At 38.0% G+C, this 26,554-nt stretch overlaps 1 protein-coding gene across 4 annotated transcripts in view; it reads left to right on the plus strand.

The window, feature by feature from the left end:
- The first annotated feature begins 14,105 nt into the window (after window positions 1–14,105).
- Window positions 14,106–26,554, plus strand: part of LOC139966615 (uncharacterized) — a 52,786-nt gene continuing 40,337 nt past the window's right edge. The window contains exons 1-2 of one of the 4 annotated variants that reach the window (XM_071969836.1): window positions 14,128–14,263; window positions 21,288–21,728. In XM_071969836.1, coding sequence (XP_071825937.1) covers window positions 14,218–14,263; window positions 21,288–21,728 — 487 coding nt within the window. In that variant the 5' untranslated portion in view covers window positions 14,128–14,217. Of the gene's footprint in view, window positions 14,264–21,287; window positions 21,729–26,554 lie in introns of all 4 variants that reach the window. The other 3 variants (XM_071969838.1, XM_071969834.1, XM_071969837.1) reach the window with 3 other exon arrangements.

The following is a 26,554-nucleotide window of genomic DNA, read 5'->3' on the forward strand; positions in this document are numbered from 1 at the left end:
CAAGCGAAGCTGGGGGCATCGATTAATTCATTACTAAAATGCTGACGCGGTATTATGTATATTTTTATTTATACATATATGCATGCAGATTTTGACATATTAACCATGCATATTTTATATATATTTAGTTTATTTATAGATAACTTTATTTATTCTTTCGTATTCGTTGGTTGATATCCTAACCGTTCCCCGCCCGATAGGGGCCCTTTCCACCGGCCATTCAATAGGCCTATGTCATTTGGGCCGAGTGATTGTAGGAGATTCTGATTCCATCCTCGCCACAACCGTATGTTGATTCATCATTCATATTAAATACTTGCCCACATTCATATATAGCGCCACCTATTTATAGTAGTACGCTCCATATGGTCGAATTAAAATGGTTTTCATAATGGTTTACCGTGGTTTACCCTGCGATAAACTCACGGTAGACCGTTCATTAACCCTGTTCATTCATACAAAAAACAGTAAACATTAATTTTCATCTCAGAATGTTACAATTTAACAACAACAAAAGAAAATGGAAGAAAAATAACCAACAACTGTCTCGAAATTGTACCCCGTCTTTATTTACGTTTATCATAGTTAAAAGTCTGAAACCAATGTAAATGACAAAATGAACAAGAATGACGATAATAAGGCTATGCATTGAATAAAACTATACGTTGTACAGCAGAACGATCTGACACAAGGGCATACCGCGCCTGCGTACAATTAGCATAGCAACACGGACCGATATGGTTATGTCCATGCCACAGAAATGCAACAAAACAAAGTGGGGGGGGGGGAGCACAACATCAGAGGGGCACTTTCTCATTCCACAACCACCACTCGTTATGCTATAAACCGATACACACCGGCCATATCACTTAAATTTATATGTTGTGTTAGTATGCTATCAATACTATTTATTGAGATTGCTACAAAAAGATATGGGATGCCATTTTAAAATAGCATGTACGGATTAAACTAAATAATTAAAATAAAATATTAAAATTTACAAAGGCTTAAGATATCCAAAGACAGTTCTTCATCAAAGTGGCACATTTTATTTGCCAGTAGGGAACATTTGCTATTTTGGAAAAAAGTGGGGGCACGTGCCCCAAGTCCCCCATACCCCGGCTTCTACCCCTGATAGTGGCGTTCTATTGTCAATGGAACACCTATCTCTTCGACGCACCAACTATGGAGTGTCATGTGACGTGTTCCCATGCGGTATTACTTACCCAATAATTAGAACTTTGTAAGTTCGATCGAACTGACAAAGTTCTAATTATTGGGTAAGTAACACCTTTGGAGCACGTCACATGACCTTCCATAGTTGGTGCGTTTTCGTACTATATAGTGATCCATCCAGGTAGAATGTAGTAGATCATCGGCGTATACATTAACCTGGACCGACTATGTCAACGTGGAAACGCGCCAAAAAACCAAACAAAGACGTATCAAAACCATGGAGGGTAAATATATATATATATGGCTCTGATTCCCGCCAGAGACGTAGCCTACCTTTACAGATTCCCATATTTGTATAGCGCCACCCGAAGTTGTGTAACAACATCTCATCTGTACAGTCTCACATTTAGTATTAAATTAAGACAAAAACACAAGTAATAAAAAAAAAGAAACATTTCGATGTAACAAATCTGCAAATGATGATATTAACAATAAGTAATTCGCTATTATGGAATCGTCACTGTAACAAATTTGACATTCTTTATTACGAATTAGCAATTTAAATTATTAAATGATTTAAATTATTAGTAACTCATTATTAGGTATTAAGAATTCGAAATAACGAGTTGATTAATTCGTTACAACAAATTAGCAAAATCATAATACATACTTGACTACCGGGCCTCCGTAGAACAAAACCGTATGGTTCCGTGGGACTGCTGTATAAGTGTCTGTCGAGATACCTTTACTATTATAGGACTACTGCCCTCTAACCATCGTTCCACACAGCTCCGTAATGCCCCTAGTGTATCATTCTTTGTTTGAACAGCTATATGGACAATTTGCAACAATGATACCACTCAATGATGTACTCCCATGGCATGCTTTAATATCACGTAATTGAATACACCTAATTATTCACATCTTCGATCGCCAATGTTCTTCTTTGTGAAGGAACTGCGTTCTTTGATTCCGATGGAAATGTACATGCCTTTCAATTGTGAAAAAAAAAGCAGTGGCATGTTTCCTTTTACACTACTAGCTCCCCCTATTCGAAGAAAATATACTTTGCACCCCTTTACCAACTTTGCGTGGATACACGATATATTGAACTTACCTTTTTCGGAAATTTGTTATTTATGCCGATTGCTTCGCACTCTATGTAGCCCTGGGGTCTTGCACCTCAAGGGGGTCAATGTGGTTATAACTATTTGGCTATGCTCGCTTAATTAACAACTTGATTTTACAGTTTGATATATATATCAGGCGCGTATCCAGGATTTTCAAACCCGGGGGGCGCGAATTACTATCTAAGCGGAGCGCCACCATCGGTTGGCGCGCAGCGTACAAGAAAATTTCTTGTTTTGAAACCCCCCAGATCACCGGAAACGGCACTTCTTGGGCTTGAAATGACCAACCAGATGTACACTTTTTGCCTGAGAACCAAGTATTTCCTAATAGTTTTTTTTTCCATCCATAACCTTTTTGAAGATTGTCAACCCGGCACACATCATGTTCGACCTGATCGCATCTCCTGTGGGTCTTTGCTTCAGTTGTAGGTGATTCTACGTCGCGGCCCACAATACCCGTCAGCCCCACTTTTCAAGGTTTTAAGCCCCATATTTGTTCAGAATTTGAAAATTCACATTTCTCGTGAATAAACTCACTTCAAAACATACCCATAATGTTGTACAAAATTTCATCTATGGACAACCAATATAGAAAAAACTTCCTTCAACCCCTAACAGACCGGTCAAAATTGCACGAGTAGAGGGAAGTGTGATGTAGCATGTTGGTCAGAAAGTTTCGAAAATTCAGACACACTTAATTTATTGGTGTACAAATATTAAAACCTGTTATAACGGCTATTATAAAACTTGGTTGAAGGAAATGAAAAAAATAGCAGATATTTCCGAAACCGAACACTACACACATAGGCGTAGGAGGCGCGGCGGCAGTGGCGGAGCTAGGGGTATTTGTCAGGAGTGGCGAGAATGGTCTGAAGGGGCGCTTTCGACACTATCTAAGCGGAGCGCCACCACAGGTTGGCGCGTAGCGTACAAAAATTTTTGAGTAAAGATACTCCCTAGATCGCCGGAAATGACCCTTTCCGGGCCTTACTAATTTGCAGATAAACGAAGAATAAGGTGTCATCGCCAAATTACACCAACAAAATGTGAGAAATGTCAATAAGTAGATGAGAGCGCAATAAAAAAGTCAATAATCTAGAATAAGTAAAAAGTGGTAAAGAGCTGAAAAAGGCGCCAGCAGTCCATTTGTGTCCGTCAGGGGGGCATCCGCCCCCCTGACCGTATAGACGCTCCGCAACTGCGCGGCGGGGGTGCAGGCCCTAATTCGCCATTATTAATGTAAAAGAGAGTTTTGATATAATTGGACCTCCCTGCTTTTTATACATCTACATGAGACATGTCGTTGTTTACATTAGCATCCCGCGGTATACTGCGCAATTTGAACGGACCGTACGGTACATGATGGCATGCGATGTAATAACCGATGCTTGCTTATATGATATTGACATGAACACGTTGAACTCGCGCGAAGCGCGCGAAAATTTTTGGCTATTTTTTCAGGCAAGTCGGACAGTTTTGAGGCTTTTCATCCTGGAACGCCATTTTCATGCTCACTGATATGATGTGATATCTGCTGTTTGCGTTACAAATTCGAACAGGCGCGTAGCGAGGAATTTGCCAAGGGAGGGGCGAAGCCTGTAGGCAAATTATCTAAGCGTAGCGCCACCATAGGTTGGCGCGAAGCGTACAAGCAAATTTTGGCCGAAAATGTCTCCCAGATCGCTGGAAATGACACTTCCCAGGCCTTGTTAGTTGCCTCTAAGCACTTTCTATTTTGAAATTTCTTAGCGATATCATTTAAAAAATGCTGAATGGGGGGGGGGGGCGGGCGGTCGCCCCCATCCCAAAATGAGTCATGTTCCCCGACGACACGGTCGAGTTCGAGACCAGCCACAGTTGGTTTCATAGCACAATTCTACACACGCGTTATGATAGACCTTATATAGTATATATATAGATCATTAGTGAGAGAGGAAAATGGAAACGTCAAAAAATGGAGTTGTCGGTGTAAGGGGTAGGGTGAGTCACACTTTTACGAAATCATTGATCCGTCACTGGGTACCCTTCAGCGCTGTAATGATGTCACTGTTCTTCTTTCTCTTCCCGGTGTCTTCGCGTTTTGCCTTTACTCCCTCTTTTTCTCCTTTTTCTCTCTTTCTTCTTTTTCTTTTCCCTTCCTTCCTCTCCTCCTCCTCTTTTTTCCCCTCTTTTTTCCTTTTTTCTTCTCTCTTTTTCTCTTCTCTTTTTCTTACCCGGGGGGCGCGCGCCCCCAACGCCCCCCGGATACGCACCTGTATATATACAGAATATTTTGTATATCCCCTGCGAAATTAATGAATATTTCTTTATGCAACTGCATGAAAACAAGCAGATATCGACAGAGAAACTGATGTTTGGAGTATATATTAAATTGCAGTTTTGTAGAAGAAAAGCCAATCGCGCATTCTTACAGTGTATGTAGAAATGGTCACCGTTTTTCACATTTGCACGAAATGTAACATACATATTTAAGTTTAAATCTATCAGGCGATAGAAGGAAGGAAGTAGCCAACAGGATATTATCAGGGTCGGAAATCTCTGGCTCGTTTACACACATGAGTATAAACTCATCTACACATCATTTTTGGATTGTCAGGCGAATGTTATAAATGTTATTGTCGAAGTACATATAGCACCGGTGGTTAAACGACAAACCAGATGTTGTGTGACAATTACGGTGACATTTAACATTAAAGTTCTACATGAACTTTTCAAAGAAATTTAACTTTTGATGAAGGACACAGTTAAGAAAACACATAGGGTCCTGTTGTTATTGAATATACCAACGGTACATTAGGCAATTCTTTCACAAAATGTCAGATTACACTACGCATGATCTAGAAATTGTAAACATCTTATATTTTATCAACATTATATTGTGGTTATGTGATTAAACGACACACTGGATGATTTGTGAAATTTGGGGGCCGGGGAGGGGGGGCCTAGAATTTAAAATTCCACGTGAAGATTTTCAACAAATTAGAAATTGATGAAAACATATGTAAACGTATGTGTTGTTAATCTGTACTTTGATCATTTGTTTATGACGCATTCTAATGTTCTTCTTTTGGTTAACTAGATACGAATTTATGGAATCGTTACCGGTACAGATCCACTGTGTTGCTCTTGAATGTTACCTTCTTCTATAATATTAACACAGACGGTTGTCATTACACGGGCGTACCTGGACTCTGGAAACATTTACATATCATTTTGACCGTGGGGGGGGGGGTGGGTGGGGAGGGCGGTGGTAAAATATGCATAAATCATCAAATATGCATCAATTAAAGAATGTCCTAAATCGTTTTAAACGTTAAGCAGAGATTTGCGAAGCATTTATAATCTTCCATGGCTATTAAACATTCCAAAGAGAAATGTACCAGCACGATTGAAAAATCCCGTCCTTGCGACTGTGTTGACCATTCGGACGCCATATTTTACCGGCCTTCTATATATATATATATATATATATATATATATATATATATATATATATATATATATATATATATATATATATATATATATATACCTTCTCTTACATGGATCCCTATGCACTGAGCTTACATTCTGATGTCTTTGCAATGCGTTCCTTTCCTGAGGTTGAATGTGGTCAGTGGATATAGGCCTAGGGATGTAAAGCCCTCAGAGTTAACTATAAATGTTCGATCGGATATATAATAGTTTACATTTGAATTTAAATTTATATATACATACACGAATAATATCATTTTATAGACTAGACTTGATTCAGCACGGTTTTATGACGAAAAGGTATAAGGAAATACAATCTGAGACTATTTGCTTTCAATTTCCGCCAGTTGCTGGATATTCCTTTACCTCATACAGCCAAACATTGTCCACCAACTCATGTGAAAATCGAACTAAGTGCCTGATGTAATGTGAATAATTTTTTAACCCCCGAGAATAAATGAATGAGAATGACGTGGCAGTTGGGTTATGGGGGGGGGTGGGGATGGGTGGGGTGGGTGCATAGCCACGAAAATCTATACTACAAGAAGTAGACAAATCGCTCGCAAGAAACTCAATACTCATTATTCAATACTGTGCATGCTAACATGTGGCTAAATGATGACAGTTCATTGCAATTGCGATGGTACTCTCTTTTTCTTTCTTCTTTGTCGACTAGTGATATACTTTATTAGTTTCCCGAAACGGGAAACTAATAAAGTCACTTTTACCGACCTTGCAAACTTGTGAGAGGGACTGCGAATTGAAAGTCGGCAATGACTATAAATATTACTATATTATAAATATATACTATGAATATTATGTAGTTAACATGTCTTTAAATGTTAAAATATGTTTTGTCCGATACAGAAATTGCTAACCTGCTGTACAATAATAGCCCATGTACCTATAGAGCTTTTGTAGGTTAGTACCATTATGTTGATAGGGGTAACGTAAATAGTACGGCAAATGACGCATAAGGAACACATTTATATATTTTGTTAACGTATTCTGAAATACAGTTCTTATTCGACTACTCAAAAATGTATATTACATGCCAAACTTACGCATTGCGAGTAGAAACCCCGGTGACTAATCTTACGCGGTACAGGTAGGACCCTTGCAATGTCATCTGTGAATTAATCAGGTCACACATCCGGAGTCTATGCATGCTAAGTTCTTCAATGCCGCCCTTTATTATCTTTCGGGGGAACATACCTTACTAAATATTAAAATACACTTTATTCATATAGGGTACGTGTCTTAATCCACGGCAATCCTATAGATATCATAAATATCATAAACATTATCATAAATATTGTCGAGAAAGGTCACCTAAAAATACGGCAACTTTAAACATGACACCAAGATCAGAATATCTAAGCCTAAAACAGTTGGTATTGTGGAAATAACGATACGTAATTAGTTGTCATTTCAAGATCTTTCAGACAATTGTCACATTTTAACATTTGCATAAATCTGTTGAAACGACGAAATGTAATGACTATATTTGTTGTTGTACGACAAGTGTACTTTACATTACCGATCAATCACTGTATAAATTAAGTTACGGGCTTTCGATTGTCTTTCAAATTGTTTTTCACTCGCAGTACATCGTGTAGGCAAGGGCAGGACACGAAGTCGATCTTAAGAAACTGTGCAATTTCTTATCTAATCCTATATACGGTGGTGCTGAATGGACAAGCGAGTTGTACAATTTAGCGTGTTAGTATAACTCGACATCTCGAATAATTTGTATATTTCTTTGTCGAGTTGACTCCTTACGCTAAGGCTACAACTTGACGATTGTTATCATTGCATATATATTATCGAGTTGCTGAACTTCACACTTGAACATGGTTAATGGTTGGATAACAAAATATTGCTCCGATATGATGTCGTTAAATTCTAACTGTTAAAATTACAACTAACTCAACGCTAAATTGCCAAATCCCTTACTGAGGTTTAATGCGGATTCGTCTTGATGTTTCATGATCGATGGGCGCAAACTGGTATGCGTTCAGATGATAACGAAAGGGCGGAGTGTCCCCACCATGCACCCTTCCATATCCCCCCCCCCCCCCGCTGCATCAACATTTTCAGGAAGCAACGGGACGGTCAGGAATTTACACAAATGCAGTAAACATGATGAAAATAGTAGCACCACTTTGCATCTCAGCCCTTTACCAAAACTAAAAGAGAGTGGTCAAGAAGACTCCTCCCCAAAGCAGACGGTAGATAATTTTGTATTCCCCTCCCTTAAAACTCTGGCTACGGGTCTGAACATATACACCGAACTATATACAAAGACCATTCTTTAATATAGATAACGAAGTGATAATGCTTGTGCTGTTTGTCTCCAAAATGGAGACCAATATTAGGCCTTGATCCTTGGTCACACAGCTGTAACGGCGACACAAAGATTTAAACCAGAACAATATGATATTTTGAATTCATACTCTGTTTTTCCTAAACCCTGTTTCCATAAACATAAATCACTCAAAGATGTGAGTAATCTGAATCGAAACTACTGCTGTATGCATAATTATAGAATAACTTAATAACTCAATTTATTTTTAAAACATCTGATCATATTATATATATGATCCACCTTTCATATATATATATGTATATATGTATATATATATATATATATATATATATATATATATATATATATATATATATATATATATTTATATATATATATATATATATATATATATATACCGTAATATATATTTGTACATATATATATATATATATATATATATATATATATATATATATATATATATATATATATATATATATATATATATATATATATATATATATATATATATATATGATCAGATGTTTTGATGAATTGACGATAAACGATACGCCAGAAGGATGACGTTCCATGCTGTGCTGTTTCGTGCTAGATGTCTCGATACCCACCGGACCCTCCACCTTCCAATAACACCCACGCCAGAGACAGAACCAAGTCACGATAAGTTTGCCCCTCACAAGACCTTTTTCTTTTCAATATTTAAATCTTCCAAAATTCATTATTTATTTAAATGATTCTTTCAATAGTAAAAAAAAAGAGGCAGAAAGAAAGGATATGATAACAATAAACAGAATATTATTGTATACCAATCTAACGGATTCCGAGAATCCCGTTATATGACATACCTGGGAGGCAAAATTGCATAGCACATACATATTGAAGTAGCAGCACATTCTTTTCTCTCTGGAGCCCTCGGACCTTTTCCAGGCCTCCATCCAACCTATATAGACCTATTGTGCCCCCCCCCTCCACCGGACCACATGCCTCTGGGTTCGTGCTCTGTATACTCACTGGGATCTGTTGCGAACGGTTTCTTCTTGTATGTAAGAAGGTGAATGCAATAATGTGATTTCATCACTATCAGACTACGGTAACTTTAATATTAGGGCGTGGTCAATACAAAAAGGTCCCTTTTCTTCTATAATTGTCGACCTTTACGTTTTTACAGAACCATCACTTTTACCGTCGGCTGCATGATGCATGAAATGTCCCCTTTCAGATACCGTAGAATACTTGCCGATGCCCGCAGTTTTGGCAGTCGTAAGATATTTTAGAAAAAGGTTCACAATTTCGAACAGCTGACATCGCCATTTTAAGAACACAGAGGGGAGTTTATGAAATATGTCAGGGAGCATATACTCGTCATTTAGCTGATGTCCAAGCGGGAAGAAAGAAGGACAAATAAATTAACTAAAAGCCTCAGAAACATTGACATGAAGATATGGTTATAATATCGGAATCAAACTTGGCAGCTTGCTGAATTTATAAAGCAAACCAAACAGAGCAAAATATACAACTATAGATCCGACGGAAAAAAAAGGAAAGACAACATTTATAGCGACTGATTGGGACAACATTAAAGAGAAACATGGGGAAAAAGTAACAGAAAAAATAACACCCGTAAAGTGACCATAATGACCACCAATAGTGTCGTATATATATAACTACATTAACGTACAGCTTGATGGGAGTAGTGGAAATTGGAAATGCGGCTGCGCATTTTCGAATGCACCGGGAACGGCTATTGCGTAAGCACCGTGCCCGATGGGACAGTACCTCTAACACAGGGGTGGGCAACCTACGGCCCGCGGGCCACATGCGGCCTACAAGTGATTTTTGTGCGGCCCGTGAGATGTCTCATGAAAAAGACAAAATATCAATCTATTTTACATCATCACAATAAAACGAGCTAGCTGCTTAGAATTCATCGGCACTAATGATGATGTCAGGTAGGCCTATTATCCCCATTAATTATCAACTGTACTGTATTGACATTATGTTTTTGTGAATATAGATTAAGTACACACACCCATATTGCTTGAAAGTCCTCGGAGTCAAATGTTTGAAATGAACAGCAGGTCGTTGGTTAGGTTCACTCCTTATACCTGGCCCTTTCATTCAAAAAGGTTGCCCACCACTGCTCTAACATATCGTGACATAATATACGCTCTCAGTTGCAGGGTTACGTGCGCGCTGTTTATTTATAATTTCTTTTCGGCCTTTTAAGTTCAAGTTTTAAGTTTCAACAAAGCTATTGAACGGACGTGAGCGGAAATAAAAGAAGGATTTGGCGAACGAACAAATATTTAAAGATATAGTGTATTACAAATGTCAAGGTAATGGCATGACACAGTAAATTTTTCTTCCTTTGCTACCGGGGAGTTTTCATTTTAGCTCTTGGTCAAGGTCCTGCCCCAGCCATATCTGCGTCGCGTAGTTGCGCGAGCTTTTGGAACGCCGCAATGGTCAAGAGATATCAATAACAGGTGTTCTCTGCAGTCAATCAAATTTCACATACAAAATCTTATAAAGAAACCGAATGATAAAGGGAATATTTCGTACTGTTAAGGAGTTGTGTATTCCCATCCTATTTACTGTGAGAAATAAAAGGTTATGGTCAACACAAATTAAAGAAGAAAACTAAAAGGAAACAATGGCTATCCGACAGGTTCTTTAAGTATCAGGCTGGTATTCTTAAGTTATTAAGCTATTTTTAAGCTAATCAAAGTTGAACTCCAGCTGACTTATATGTTTCGATCACCCACCTGTCTGCGAAGCTCATCGCGTCATTCACGTCATTTAAAAAAAAAATGTATTCTTGTTGTTAATACCGCCCTCTTTTAAAGAGTTTGAACTTTGATTAATAGCATTAAATGAACAGCGGAAAACTGACTTTGAACTGGAAATTTTATAGACACCTTTCACTCAGCTCTGCCAACTGAGCTATCCCGCCGCCTCTTACGGTTGGTAGTCATCCCTCTATAACCTGACTGGGAAATTATAACGAATTTAATCTAGCAAAGATTTTGACTACGAAACGGGATTCAAACTAGAGATTTCAGGCATTTCCAGGCTTGCGCTCTACCACCATGAAGTATAGGCTCCCCCGGTACGGTTGGTGTTCATCCCTATACAGTCATTTCTCTGCTGCCAACGGGGATTGGGGGGGGGGGGGTGTTGCCACTCAGAAACAACAGAACGGCCTTTGCCATTCCGTGTAACCAGGGCTCCCCATCCTCCAGTTTCTTTCGATGCAGGACAGATCAGAGGGGTTTTCCCTCTGAAGCCTAAGGTCAATTGTTAGGGGACACAGGGAATGTCAGGAATTATCATGGGACACGGGGAATATGATATGAAGAAACGATGTGTTTTATATGAAATATGTTTTATGATATATGTATCAGCTAAAATGAAGACATAAAAAATGGGGTATCCATGGACACAATTGTCCCCGGGACACGGCCTGGCTTTCGACGCCGTTGATTCTGTATGCAACATGGTAGCTTTCTGGGCTATATGTGAATCAAATTGAATGGTGGCTGAAATATTATTGAAAATTCTATAGCGTTTGTTGTTGTTGTTGTTGTTGCATATGCACGTTTTTCACCTTATATCTCTTTTTTGGAAATGTTCATGTTGACGTGAAATCGGTCTTTACATATAATACTCTGATAACATTTTGGTCTTGTTAGCTAACCTATACAAGGCATCCATCCATCGGAGAAAGTTTATGTATGCTGTACGCACGGTATAGTATTGATAATGATCCACAATTTTCACGAAATCGTCCATATTTTTGAGGAAAATGGAATTCCATTCTTGGCTCTCAGATGTTTCCGTATAATATGAGATAATTAAAGTATATAAAACAATTTAATTATTTCAATGTCTTTCAAATGATTTTCTTTACGTGATTGCTTTATAATGGGTTTTTTTTTATGGACATGAAGATATCGTGACAGAAACCCGAAAACGATACTTCTCCAGTTTCTTAGAGATTGTCTTGGACTGAATGATTCTGTTTTGCTATATAAACGAATTGTGTAATATCGCGTGAAAACATCTGTGTGAAGACGAGACCTCTGCATTACGTGACGACATTTGCACCTCCTCTGCCTGCCTAGCTTGTGAAACATTATGCAGTTATATACGGAGCTGTTAAGGTGCCGTAGAAATGGTAAAAGATATTAACACAATTATCTCAGCAGATTTTCTGCAAAGTGTTGATTTTTTTGCAACTGTAAGATAAGGTTAATTAATTAGTGAATTTACGGAACTGATAAATTTTGTACAAATTTTTAACATTAATAACATATTAAGTGACTTAATCATTTCGTCGGAAAAACTGTGTTTAGTTTATATTTATAGCGCGATCTTAACATTATGACGGCACATGAACGTCTCCGTAGATATACACACGATGAAGCAGCTGGTAGGTAAACATTTACAAACATTTCTGTTTGCGTCAAGGTAAAAAAAAGTCGGAAGTCAAAACAGTTCAGTGACCTTTGACATACGTTCTCAGTTGGTTGTTTTCAAATTCTCAGCAGAGGTCCCGATTTCAAGTCGAAAACACAAAATTAGACCAGACGGGGGAACGAAACTAGCGCCAACAACAATTTGAAACTTCAAGTCGTATCCAAGCATGATCTTCGTTTTGAATCAAATTGTTCTTGAAACCAGCATCAGTTTCAATATACCAGACAAATTGTATTTTTAGGTCATGATGATAGTTTATTATCGTTTAATTTCCCCCCAAAACACAAAAAAATTATATCATTGGTTCCTTATTTTAATCACGAAACGGACTGGGTTATACAATGATGGTGTGACCATACTTCATGCACAGCAATATGCTATTTCATCTTTTCTTTCAAACATTAAGTCCTTCCAGGCGCGTAGCCAGGAATTTGCCAAGGGAGGGGCGAAACTGTAGATTCCGCATTGCAAACTATCTAAGCGTAGCGCCCCATGATTGGCGCGAAGCGTACAAGAAAATTTTGGCTGTAAATGCCTCCCAGATCGCCGGAAATGGCACTTCCCATGCCTTGTAAGTTGCATCTTAGCATTTTCTCTTTTGAAAATACTAGCGATATCATAAAAACCTTTAAAAAATTTGTAATAAATATGCTCAAGGGGGGGGGGGGGGCGGCCGCCCCCTTCGCCCCCCCCCCTTGGCTACGCGCCTGAGTCCTTCAGTCAATAACAAACATCAGTTTCTTAAAGATTATTTTTTGCAGCAAAAATATATTCTTTCAAGCAACATGACTGGGGATAAATGGGAAAAGTTCTGGCTCCCATAGTATAATTTCCTGCACTTATTTTAACAATTTTTGGTTTATTGAAAGATACCCAAACATTTTTCTATTGTTTTTTTTTTGTTATATTTATGTACAAGTATGTTATCATTATTATTAACAAAGCATGTTACTTATGTAACTACGTATTTTTTACTTTAATTTTGATTTCATTTTGTTATTCTTGAGAGAAGAAAAACAGAAATGAGAAACAAAATATGCTGTCAACTCCCCCCCCCCCCCCCCATCCCACTCCACCCCAAACAGTGGTTCGCAAACGCCACAGATGCATATAGGCCTATAAAGCATTACGTCACCAATATAATCGTTAATGGGAATACGCCATTATATACACGAGTAGTTCTAATATATTTGCGTTGATCAAGGGTAAGTCCGAAACTTCTAGCAAACTATCCATAACCTAATTGAAGCATATTCCTTTTAATTAAAGGGTAACAAAATCTTTCTTCGTTCTTGGCAGAATTAAACATTTCTGATGCTTTTTTTTTTCAATTTATACTATTAACGCGAACATTTTTTGGGGGTAAAAATAGTGAAGCCAAAATGTTGAGAAAATATCCCCATTCAAAATTTCCCACTTTCCGAGAATTCATTAGCGAATCTGCTATACGTTGTTCACGTCAACCGGATATTAATAGGTATACCTATCATCTCGACTTCTGACCTAGCTAAGTTTTTTTCCTCATCTCCGTACATGCCGCGACTGGTGCACGTCAGTATCTTCATTCGGAACTATCAAACAGACTTGTTGTGACGACGGTTGAAGTTAGCAGTCGATTAGGAAAAGATGGCGCTTCCATGTAGTTGTCTGCTGTTGTTTCTTCTCGCAATAGGTAAGTTTTGCCAAATGATATCAAAATCTTCTTTTTTTTGTGTGTGTATGTTATTATATTACTAATAGTTGTTCATTTCTCGTTGTAAGTTTTCATCACCATTAGTAGCTGTGATGAATTGTTATATTACATGTATAGATGTATGTATGAATGTAATACAAGATTTGTCTAATATGGTGATCAGCAACTATTTTGTTTTATTGTTTATACTGCTGCGTTTACGACCGTGACGTTCGTAAATCAAATTCTGATAATAAATGTCTGGGGGCATCTGGGTGTGAGTGTGAATCTGTCTGCCTCGAAAACTGATTAACATTATTTTAGGTCTTTTTGAGATACACAGACAAAAATGACACGTGTAAGCTAGATTAGCTATCGATACCGGTCATATATCAGATGCCGCCACTCAACTTTGACCTGTAACACATATATGACGTATGTGACCCACTTTATACTTTTACAAACATCGATATTATAATTGAATATTACTTTTAGTTTAGCAGTTAGGCCTATAAGATTTCAAAGAACCGCAGCCTAACATGTCACGAAACGTTTGTGTGACTATATGTAATCTTTCTATATGTAATCTTTCTATATGTAATCTTTCTATATGTAATCTTTCTATATGTAATCTTTCTATATGTAATCTTTCTATATGTAATCTTTCTATATGTAATTTTTCTCTATGTAATCTTTCTATATGTAATTTTTCTCTATGTAATCTTTCTATATGTAATCTTTCTATATGTAATCTTTCTATATGTAATCTTTCTATATGTAATCTTTCTATATGTAATCTTTCTATATGTAATCTTTCTATATGTAATCTTTCTATATGTAATCTTTCTATATGTAATCTTTCTATATGTAATCTTTCTATATGTAATCTTTCTATATGTAATCTTTCTATATGTAATCTTTCTATATGTAATCTTTCTATATGTAATCTTTCTATATGTAATCTTTCTATATGTAATCTTTCTATATGTAATCTTTCTATATGTAATCTTTCTATATGTAATCTTTCTATATGTAATCTTTCTATATGTAATCTGTCTATATGTCATCTTTCTATATGTAATTCTGTCTATGTAATGTAATAAACACTTTAATGTAATTCAAAGTATTACAAACAGTTTTCACTGCGATTAAAAGGTTCGCATCACAAAATCATCGTATACAGTATGTATATGTAACATATAAATGAACATCGTACAGTCTGTATGTAACAAATAAACAACAGAATCTGATTTTTGTTGCTTGTGCATTTTCCCTTCGTGGTTGTTTCCTGTTTGTCTCCATATCGAAGACATCAAATGCATTGACCTTTACTATTTGGAGTGTTACCAAAAACATTTGGTCTCGTATTGACAAGTCTTTATCTTCGACTATTAACGTTTTTCTGATGAGAGAGAGAGAGAGGTGGAGAGGGACAGAAAGAGAGAAACCTTTAGTTTTTTTCTTTTTACCTTCATGTTTATCAGTTTTATGTTTAATTTTAAAGTCTTTATGCCTCCTTTCTACGGATGGCTGTAAATCTTGAAATTGCCAGTTTGTGCATGACGTCACGTCTAGTCACATAGAAGTACATCTGGCTATTTCCTTCGCGTTCACTTTTTTTTCCGAGTGACGTCAGCCCTATATATTAATGACCAAATTGTGTGTGTGAGTGGTGGCAGTGCGGATGTGGTCGAGATGCTGTAAATCTTACACTAGTTACTTACTTTGAGGTTTTTACCATTATACTCTATAAGTACGTCCCCTCCCTCCTCCCCCCCCCCCGCCCTCGCAGCCCCATCTCATCCTCACTTTTCCTTCCGATTCTCTGCCACGTATCCTTGTGCGTTATCGAACGTCATTTGCACAACGGAGTGTTTTAATATTTAAATGACGGGATTTTCTGTAAATGTTTTGCAAAATGTTATCCGTGAGTCATGATGGTGATTTATCACTAAAATGACGTAATTTATCTCAGTATTTTAGCTGACTCAAGCAAAGAATGTTACAGTTATTGATGGTAACTATAGCAACATGTCATACATATCGTTTGCAATATGTTTTTTTCATCTGATGAGTCAGGCTGACATGTGGGGGTCATGTACATGTGGAACAAAATCCCAAAAAGCAATGAAACACAGCGAGCAGGTAACCACCGTCCAAGAAGTAATGAGTTAGGAATTTCGTATAAACCACATCTTCTAAGTTCTGTAATCTATACAAAATGTTAGTATGCTCATAATATGCGTGGATTTCAGTTAAACCTTAATTTCCTTTACTTGCATAGCCGAAAAACTTCATATCAAGAAAACAACGCCTTTTTCTTTTTAAGAACTTGTCAGTTGCCATGACGTCATATATCACTTTAGGTTTTTGTTTAAGTGATGGCAGTTCAAAAACAATTATTAAGAGTTAACCTGAAATTTTAACAAGCTCTATGTAACCGGCATGCATAATTCATACTAACGGTCCCTAACCGTTTAGGCTCAAGACCCAGGATCTCTTCTGCGGATCGACTGAGCCTCGATTCACCAGACTCACACCCGTCAGGATAGATGTACTGCAGAATAAATGAAAGCTTTCTTGGACCATACGGACTTTACGTAAAAAAATAAAAATTTCTCGATTTCCGTCGACAAGCTGCAATAATTATTTGAAATAAAATGTTCGTCGTCTGGAAAAATGGTGACCCACTCTGAGGTCACACCCTATAGTTTGCGGACTGTCGCTACGGATGGTACACCTACACTCAATTCCTGGGCAGTGAATTAGGGTGGGGGGGGGGGAGTATTGTTACACATATGCAAAGTGAGCAAATTCTGGGATTCCTAACGCGGTCTATTCATGCAGTTTTTATTTTAATTTTCATGGCGTCAAATTCAGCGCAAGAGAATTTTATGGAGTGGAAATGTCACCGTTTCATGCTACGGTGGTGGGGATGGCATGGGTGGGGGGGGGGGTAGGTGTGAGAGGACAATAATTCAATTTGGGGTTCGAGTAAATTTTATCCCTATAAGTTCGATCTTATGTCAGCGGTTAAAACGTTAACAAGGCGGAGCATGGTCCGCGTCGCTCGTTCAGTGTTATCGTACACAGGGAAGTGACATTGTTGGTAAACGGTCGCCCCACCCCCTTCCATCCCATATTAGATTAAAGTTAAGCAAAACCAACAACACACCCCACCACTGCTGACAGGCCCCAACGCGGCGCCCTCGCTTCTCCCCTCCTCTTAAGCCTATATGACAACGGGTATATATAACCATCACATAGACCTACCTGAATATATATATATATATATATATATATATATATATATATATATATATATATATATATGTATATGTATATATATATATATATATATATATATATATATATATATATATATATATATATATATATATATATATATATATATATATATATATATACACTCATACATGGCTGTATACTCAATTCATCGAGACAGCTAATGGAAAAAATCCGTTGCCAATATTGTGGAATTTAAATAAGAAACTATATATGAAAGAAACATGTACATATTTATCATTGTTGTTACCCAGATATGCTTTTAATTATATATTATATACACGGTGACTCGTGGTGTGAATAAAATGCCTTTGAGGTAAGATAATTAGGATCCTACTGTGATCAGTACTACAGAATAGATTAGATTAACATTCCTTTGTTTCAAAACAATCCTACTCATAGCTATAAATACTGTTTATATGATCCTGAATGGCCGTCGCTGATAATTCACTCTGTATGAAGAGTTCTAACAATAGAAATAGACTATACACCAAGTAGGTCTGCTGCATGATGGTATTGATGTACTCTCTGTATATATAGTACGTAAAGATATATGTAATAGCTTCCCGGCATTTTGCTAAGATCATGTGTAGTATCTCTTCCCTTTAGAGGGGAATGTTGATACACGCCCGACGATGATTACACAGTCACAGAGGCTCTATGCAAGGGGACTGGGTTGAGAGCGGATCAGTTGTTTGGTAGTTTGGTTTTCGTGCCCGGGTTCTTACCTGTGTGGCTTTTCTCAAAAAAAAATAACCTATATGTAATAGGCATTAAGCAGATTAAGTGGAATGGGGGGGGGGGGGGAGAAAAGAAAACTGGGTTCAGAGTAGGAATCAACTACAAAAATTGCAATTGATCTAAGTAAATCACCTAATTCCTTTAGCTTCTTATTTAACGACGAGTTTGGGACAATTTTCCAATGCTAATACCAGTGTATGCTGTACTCTATATCATCGTGTTTCAATGCACTCGTTTTGACAGTACGAATAGTTCCTAACCTTTTCTCTAATAGAAACCGGATTTTTATATTGTTATGTACAAATTGCTTTGAATCATGACATGAGAGTATACATTTTTTTTTTTTTAATTTAACTTTAAACAAAGGGCCCAACTGGGTGGAAAGATGGACTTATCTGGATTAGATTCAACTTCTAAATTTAAATGTGTTGTCATCCAGACATTTATGTTTTCATTTTAGTATTAATCACATTTTTGAAAGGAAACTTTCAAAAAAACCGAACGGTTCTTCATTTTATAATTTCGTGTCACGGACCAGGGAGTTGTTTCCATAACAACTCCCTGGTCAGACACAGAAGCTTTGCCTCTTCAACATTTGGTAGTATACGACTCGCAGTATCTCACTGAAGGCGAACCGACTATAGTATGACGTGGGGGTTGGGGGGGGGGGGGGAGGATGCCTACCAGACAGACCTCATGGCTCAAGATCATGTGCATGGTAGAAATCAGACCGTCGTGTAACATAATCTAAATTTCTATGTTACGTTTCTTCTAAAATCCGCAATGGGCATTTTCTCGTCGCTTCTTTCTTGATTATGCATTTCGTTTTTTTTTTTTTTTTTATTCATTTTCTGGTTAACGTTTTACGGAGGTCGATAATGTGTCATTATCCAACGTTTCATCGATCACGCGTTGTTTAACTGCGAAGCCACATTGGTGAACATATGTCACATGACTGGAAAATGGTAATGAGCAAGAATCGTGATGAATTCTACTCTCACATTATTATGTAAATGGAACCGGTGCGTCACTACATGGGGCGGTTTAAGGCGCCAAAGACGCGACCATGTTGAGGTACAGAAGGCGTCCATATCCTTTTGGTCAAAGAAAAGTGTTCGTTTAGTCCGAGGCGCCAAATGCGTCGCTTGTTTCAAGACCCAACACCGCAGGCTAGATATCTGGGGCGGTAGCAACTAATGCCCCCCCCCCCCCCCTTACTAGTCACATACCAAACTTGATCTGGTATCATACCTCTTACGGACTGACCATAGGATACTGCTACAGTAGGAGTAAAACCAATTGTGCCGTCGAGTCGACGTTTTCAATCAGAGAGCAGCCACTTAAATGGAAATCCTCAGGATAAAGCCCCGCAACTAAGCAGTAGAAAGTTTGAAACACGTCCAGTCATTTCGATTTTTTTTAAGCAAGGGAAATTGTTTGTCTTGTAACACCAACCTACGCAGTTATGTTATTAAGTTTGTTTCAGAAGTCATTTTAGGTGCCCTTTGGGTCACATTTGTTTGTTATTTTTGTTTTCTATTCCAAGAAGTCGCGGTCATAGTTCAAGTTTTCTCTAGATGGGAAGTACCCCAAAGGTGACAAAAAAACACTCAAAGAGTTTCTTTTTATTTAGATCCATTAGAAAACTTATAAACAACCCAGCATGGTAAAAAAATTTATCACATGTATGATGGTTGTCAAAACCCATATCAAACGCCCACTTTTGACTTTAGAGATATGACAGACGCACATCATAAAAAATAAAATAAATAATAATAAATAAACACACGCTTATTTATAGCTTCTGATTGACATGGTAACATAAAGTGAACATATAGTAACAGGATTGCCAGTTTTTCGACGACGCTATTTTTGCAAATCGGGCAAAAAATCACGCGACATACGAAGGAGCTGTTATTTCATGACAACTAACCGGTTATACTATACGTAGCAAGTATGTGGGTTCGCAATTCTTTGCAATTGGGTTTCTCTTATATTAGCTGAAGATTAGCGAATGATACGTGGTAAATTAAAATGCTGTTTTCACTGACGCGTATGCTTATATGCAACCTTTAGTTGGATTGGACAGCATGACATTTTTGAAATGTTCTCTCGAGTAACTTAACAGTTCTCAGCTACTAGGTTTCTTAAATTTGATAGATCATTTAAAAGTATAAGTAAAAAATAAAAACGACAAAATTCCGTTTGGCCGGAACTTTTATTTTCCTTCCTTTGGCCAAGGAAATTTGATAAACGCTCAATTTGTCATTTTTGCCAAACTGGCAACCTCTGGTTTATTTCGAAGGTCTGATCTGATCAAGGTAATTCATAAAATGGCTAACGCTATTAAATAAAGAACAATAAGTTGAAGAAGGAGTTTAAAACGTACGATCATGTCTATCTGAAGTTTGCAAGTTTCCCCAGCTGTATAATGACCAAACAAAGAGCTGAAACAGTAACACTAATGATAAATACAAGAACACACATCAGGATCATTTTAACGATAAGGTTTTAAATCCAAATACTGGAAGAATGAATGAACACATTTGACTTTGTTTTCTTTCTTTCAATTTTGACAAGCAGTTTTCAGCTTGAAGCTTTAAACACTCATTGAAGATTGATCAGGCTAATCTAGTTTTACGCCCACCTTCAGAAAAACTACCAAACGTACACAAAGATGTTGATTAGACCCCCCCCCCCTCCACTGACTGTCTATTCTCGCAACACTTTCGACGCTCACCTCGTGTGTGGGATGAGCATTAACACGCGGGGGGGGGGGGGGGTATCGAATGTTTGGTGTCCATATGAGACCAGCCTATGAAATTTTAGGTTGGTACTTATATTGCAGGAGTATCTCGATTGGGAATGGTTGAGGCCGGGGGGGGGGGAGGGATGGGTAGTCATGGTAGAATAGTGGAACTTCATTTCTGAAAGATGTTGAAGAAAATAATGATTATGTTCTTGGCTTTCTTCCCAGATGTTACGGATGCCACGACCATCCATGTTACCCTATTCGAATGGACCATCAATCCTCTTACCATTAGGGTCGGAGCAGAAAGTGACGTCCGTGTCAGGGTTAACGTGACTTCATCTCGTATTTCTGACAATATGGGCAGGGGAAAGGGTCTCTGGCGGGTTGGTATCTTTGGCAGTCAAAATCCTTCTGGGCATGGTTCAAAATATGACTATCGCCCCCAAGTCCTTGAACGAAAAGCACAAGGCAGACCACTGAAAAGAAATAGAAAGTTAATATTCGATGTTGAAACAAAATTTAATCTCAGAGGGCTTGAGCCTAGCACTTCCTTCCCTTACATGTGTTTGGAGTTCACCCAAGGTGATAATCCCAGGCCGCCTTTTACACTTATTATAGAACGCACCAATATCATCACCTCTTGTCAAATGACGCCGGCAGAGGAAGGTAGGCCAATCTTATAAATGAGCCTGATGCACCCATCGACAGCCAATTCATCTCCATTGTACCGTGCATACGGTCCACTCACAAACATAATTTGCCACCCGAGGATTGGGTAGATATATATATATATATATATATATATATATATATATATATATTTATATATATATATATATATCTATATATCTATATATATATATATATATATATATATATATATCTATATATATATATATATATATATTTATATATAAAAATAGCTTATTTGCATGTATATTATTCTATCCTATATCCACGGGTGGCAGCATAGTTTCATTACGCCCTATAGAGTTACAGCCTTAGAATAGAATTGACCCTAGCATGCATGAACGGACATTTCATCTTGTAGATACTCTGCTATAGATCGCTTATTCACTCTTCATTTAGAAGTAGTCTTCTGCAGATTTTAGTTCATCATTCAATGACATCATTATGCTGCAAACAGAGAATGTGTCACAGCCCAGCAAATCATAATTTCTTGCGCAATTTTGCTATGGTTTCCAAACAGGGGCAAACAATTCGCTATAACTCGGTTGTTATCTTTCAACCAATATATCTCGCCATATTTCTTTTGTCGACCGTGATACTTTGAGATTTTTTACCAGCGTGTAGCCTAGACGTAGAGCATAGCTTGCATTCTTTTGCCTCATATTTAACTAGACTATATAGTTATAATTATTTTTCAGCGGACTCCACTCTTTTAATATCTACTTGGTATAGACGATTGTACGTGAACTTGATTAAGATGTAATTCATCCAGTTGATTGAAGTCAACATGCGGGAATGATTAACCAAGTTTGAATTGCTGGCAAATAAAAAGCATTCTGTTTGGGGAAGATTTTGCTTTAACTATATAGTGTCTGTTTATCTTTGAATCACGTTAGATACAATAATTAATTAAACAAATAGTTTATAGCTTATTTATTTCAATGTTACTCTTCGGTTATGTGTATGTGGACATAATTATAAGTGATAATAACTTAATGTAAACTATAAGCACGTGATGTGATAGCTGCAACTACGTACATATGATGCTTAACTTTTCTGTGCGGTAAGGATCCTTCCATAGCAACCAAAATGACACAGACGATGTAAGTAGTGATATCTTTAACGCACTATATCCAAAGAGCTCAATGACGTGCGCAAGGTCGTGGGGGGGGGGGGGGGAGGTTCGTGGCTCCAGAATGCACAATTGGACCTACATATTCATATTTTTCTCTGCTGGAGGAACCCCAGACCACCCCCTTCCTAAATAGGAGTAGAAGTCAATGAAACCCCCACAGGCAAGCCTCTCATTGGTAACAATTTTGATCAGTGTACCCTCAGTTCAAAAAGGTTTATGAACCTATACCTAAATCATTCAAGGGGGTGGGGAGGGGGGATTTGGAATTTGGACCCAACCTTTGAAATCTAGTGCACGCATCACTGCAAGGGCTAGTAGCAGATTAGGTCAGGATTCCCCAAGCAATGAAATAAAATGGGAAATAAATTGAGGCTAAAGGTAAAATAATTGAAACTATAAAATAGAAATAGAAAATAATAACAAATAATAACAAAATGCAAAAAAAAAAGAAGAAAAATAACGAGCGACTGTTTATTACATATAACTATCTCTTAGGATCCCGTAACATACCTCTTACATGATCATTTCTTACTGTGAGAATATCCGTATGACGCCACCATCCACCGGTAGCGCCAACGTACTATTTCCTATATCCTCTTCATTAATCGTGAGTAACGAGTTTCGTATTTAAGTTAATATGTTACAATTACCAACTCGGTTTCCAATGACATTTTGTTTCTCGCAATATTCATAACCTTGTTCTCGGGAGAAATGAGTAGAATTAAATACTTTAAAGCATGGGAGTAGGGGTGGGGTGGCAAGGGTTTGCCCTTGTCCCCCACCCCTGGACGATCAAGGCAATAAACAATAGACAGCAACATTGTGCTCGTTTGATAGAAAAAGGGTTGACCTGTTCAATTTTGGCCGGTATAACCGCTAAACCGGTTACTTCTTTTCTTTGTAAACGTATCAACCGGTTACTTGTTCTGACGGTTAACAGGTTATACAGGTGCGTATCCAGGGGGGCGTTGGGGGCGCGCGCCCCCCGGGTAAGGAAAAAGGAGAGAAAAAAAGAGAAGAGAAAAGGGAAAAGGAGGGGGAAAAAAGAAAAGGAGGAGAGGAAGGAAGGGAAAAGAAAAAGAAAAAAAAGAGAGAAAAAGGAAAAAAGGAGGGAGTAGAAGATAGCCAAGACCTCGGGAAGAGAAAGAGGAACAGTCATAGTTAAAGCGCTGATCCCTATAATATACACAGGGTAGCCAGTGACAGATCAAGGATTACGGAGGGGGTGTGCGCCTCACCCTACCCCTTACACCGACAACTCCATTTTTGACGTTTCCATTTTTCCTCTCTCACTAATGTATCTATATAAATACTATATATGGTCTATCATAACGCGTGTGTGTGTATGGACGCCTTAAACAATTGTACAATTGTGCTATATGGAACCAACTGTGCACTGGTCTTGAACTCGACCGAGTCGTCGGGGTACATGACGCATTTCGGGAAGGGGGCGACCGCCCCCCCCCCCCCCGAGCAAATTTTCTTTATGACATCGCTAGTAATATCAAAATAGACAATGCTTAGATGCAACTTACAAGGCCTGGGAAGTGTCATTTCCAGCGATCTGGGAGGCATTTTCGGCCAAAATTTTTCTTTTACGCTTCGCGCCAACATATGGTGGCGCTTCGCTTAGATAGTTTGCCCCTCCCTTGGCAATTACTCGCTACACGCCTGTTCGAATTTGTAAAGCAAAGAGCAGATATAACATCATATCAGTGAGCATTGAAATGCATGTTCCACGATGAACAGCCTCAAAAACTGTCTATGTGTGTAGTTAAAGCCGTAGGAGCCCAATTGGATTTGGGGGCTGTAATGACTTGCCCGAAAAAAAGCCAAAATTGTTCGCGCGCGGGGCGCGCGTTCAACATACCGATGCCAGTATCATATAAGCAAGCATCGGTCATTACAGTGCATGGCATCGTGTACCGCACGGTCCGTGAAAGTTGCACAGTATACCGCTGGATGCTATGTAAACAACCAAATGTCTTATGTAGATGGAGAAAAAGCATACAGATCCATTTATGTCAAAACTCTCTTTTACAGTAGTAATGTCGGCCAAGCTTACAACTTTATTTTAATTACCAAGGAGATCATTTTTAAGCTATTCATTGCTATTTATTTTTCTTTCAGTAGGTGCCCGAAAAAGATGGGGAAAAATTTGGTTGCGGGGGGGGGGGGGGGGAGGGGGGCTGCAGCCACCGCCTTCTACGGGACCTACGCCTATGTGTTTAGTGTTCGCTTTCGATATACCTGATATCGGAAATATCTGCTATTTTTCATTTCCTTCAACCAAGTTTTATAATAGTTATTATAACAGGTTGCAATATTTCTACACCAAGAAATTAACTGTGTCGGAATTTTCCAAAATTTCCTCACCAACATTCTTCATCATACTTTCCTCTACTCGTGCAACTTTGACCTGTCTGTTAGGGGATCAAGGAGGTTTTTATATATTGCTTGTACCATAGATTGAATTTTGTGCAACATTATGGGTATGTTTTCAAGTGATTTTATTCACGAGAAATGTGAATTTTCAAATTCTCAACAAATAATGGGCTTAAAACCTTGAAAAGTGGGGCTTTCGGATATTGTGGGCCGTGACGTAGATTCACCTACAAAAGCAATGATCCATAGGAAATGCAATGAGGTCGAACATGATGTGTGACTGGTGACAATCTTCAAAAAGGTTATGGATGGAAAAAAACTTTGGGGAAATACTGCGGTTCTCAGGCAAAAGTGTACATCTGGTTGGTCATTTTCAAGCCCGAGAAGTGCTATTTCCGGTGATCTGGGGGGTATCAAAACCAGAAATTTTCTTGTACGCTGCGCGCCAACCGATGGTGGCGCTCCGCTTAGATAGTAATTCGCGCCCCCCGGGTTAGAAAATCCTGGATACGCGCCTGTTATATCGCAAACAAGAAGTGTGGTTGCCCCCTCAATATTTCTCTCTGGGAATATTCGTACATTGAAGTACATATTTTTTGTTCGCTATTTAAACCCATCTATACACTGCGTGCATAGTAAGACGCGGCAACCGCTCACACTGCGACATATCTCTTATAGATGCCTTCATCAAACGAATGTTAATTATATACAACGATCAACGCCCGCCCTCATCCCACTCCCTCCCATTCATTTCTGAACATTCCATAGCCCAGACATTTTAGAATTGATCACAGGTTGCGAAAATGCAAATCAATGAAACTTCTAGTTTCTTTCTGCTTCTTCTTCTTCTTCATAATTTGGACAATTCAGAATGTAATGGAACAGTATTGCGACATGGCTTTAAAATTCAGACCACATTTGACAATTAAGTTCAACTGAAGGATATGGAAAAGCTATGTATGAATGAATGAAACGAAAATCAGAGAAACAGGAAACTTTGGTCTTTTTATGGCCATATGTTCCTTTTATCATCCTTGTATAATGTTCCTTTCATTTGTTCCTTTTATATCTGGGCAGTGGTGAATGTTGTACCTATACTGTACCTCAAATTTTTCTGTAGATTTGGTTTAGCATCATTATTATGCTAAGTACATTGTGCAAATACTTTTCATCTTAATCTCGTGATTACAGTACCTTGTGTAAGAGACTGATTTCGATTACTTATATCATTATAGAGAATGGCAACGGTGTCGTTAAGTTTTGCGGTTTTTCGTAATCAATT

This window comes from Apostichopus japonicus, chromosome 4, assembly GCF_037975245.1.
Source record: "Apostichopus japonicus isolate 1M-3 chromosome 4, ASM3797524v1, whole genome shotgun sequence".
NCBI classification, from domain to species: Eukaryota; Metazoa; Echinodermata; class Holothuroidea; order Aspidochirotida; family Stichopodidae; genus Apostichopus; species Apostichopus japonicus.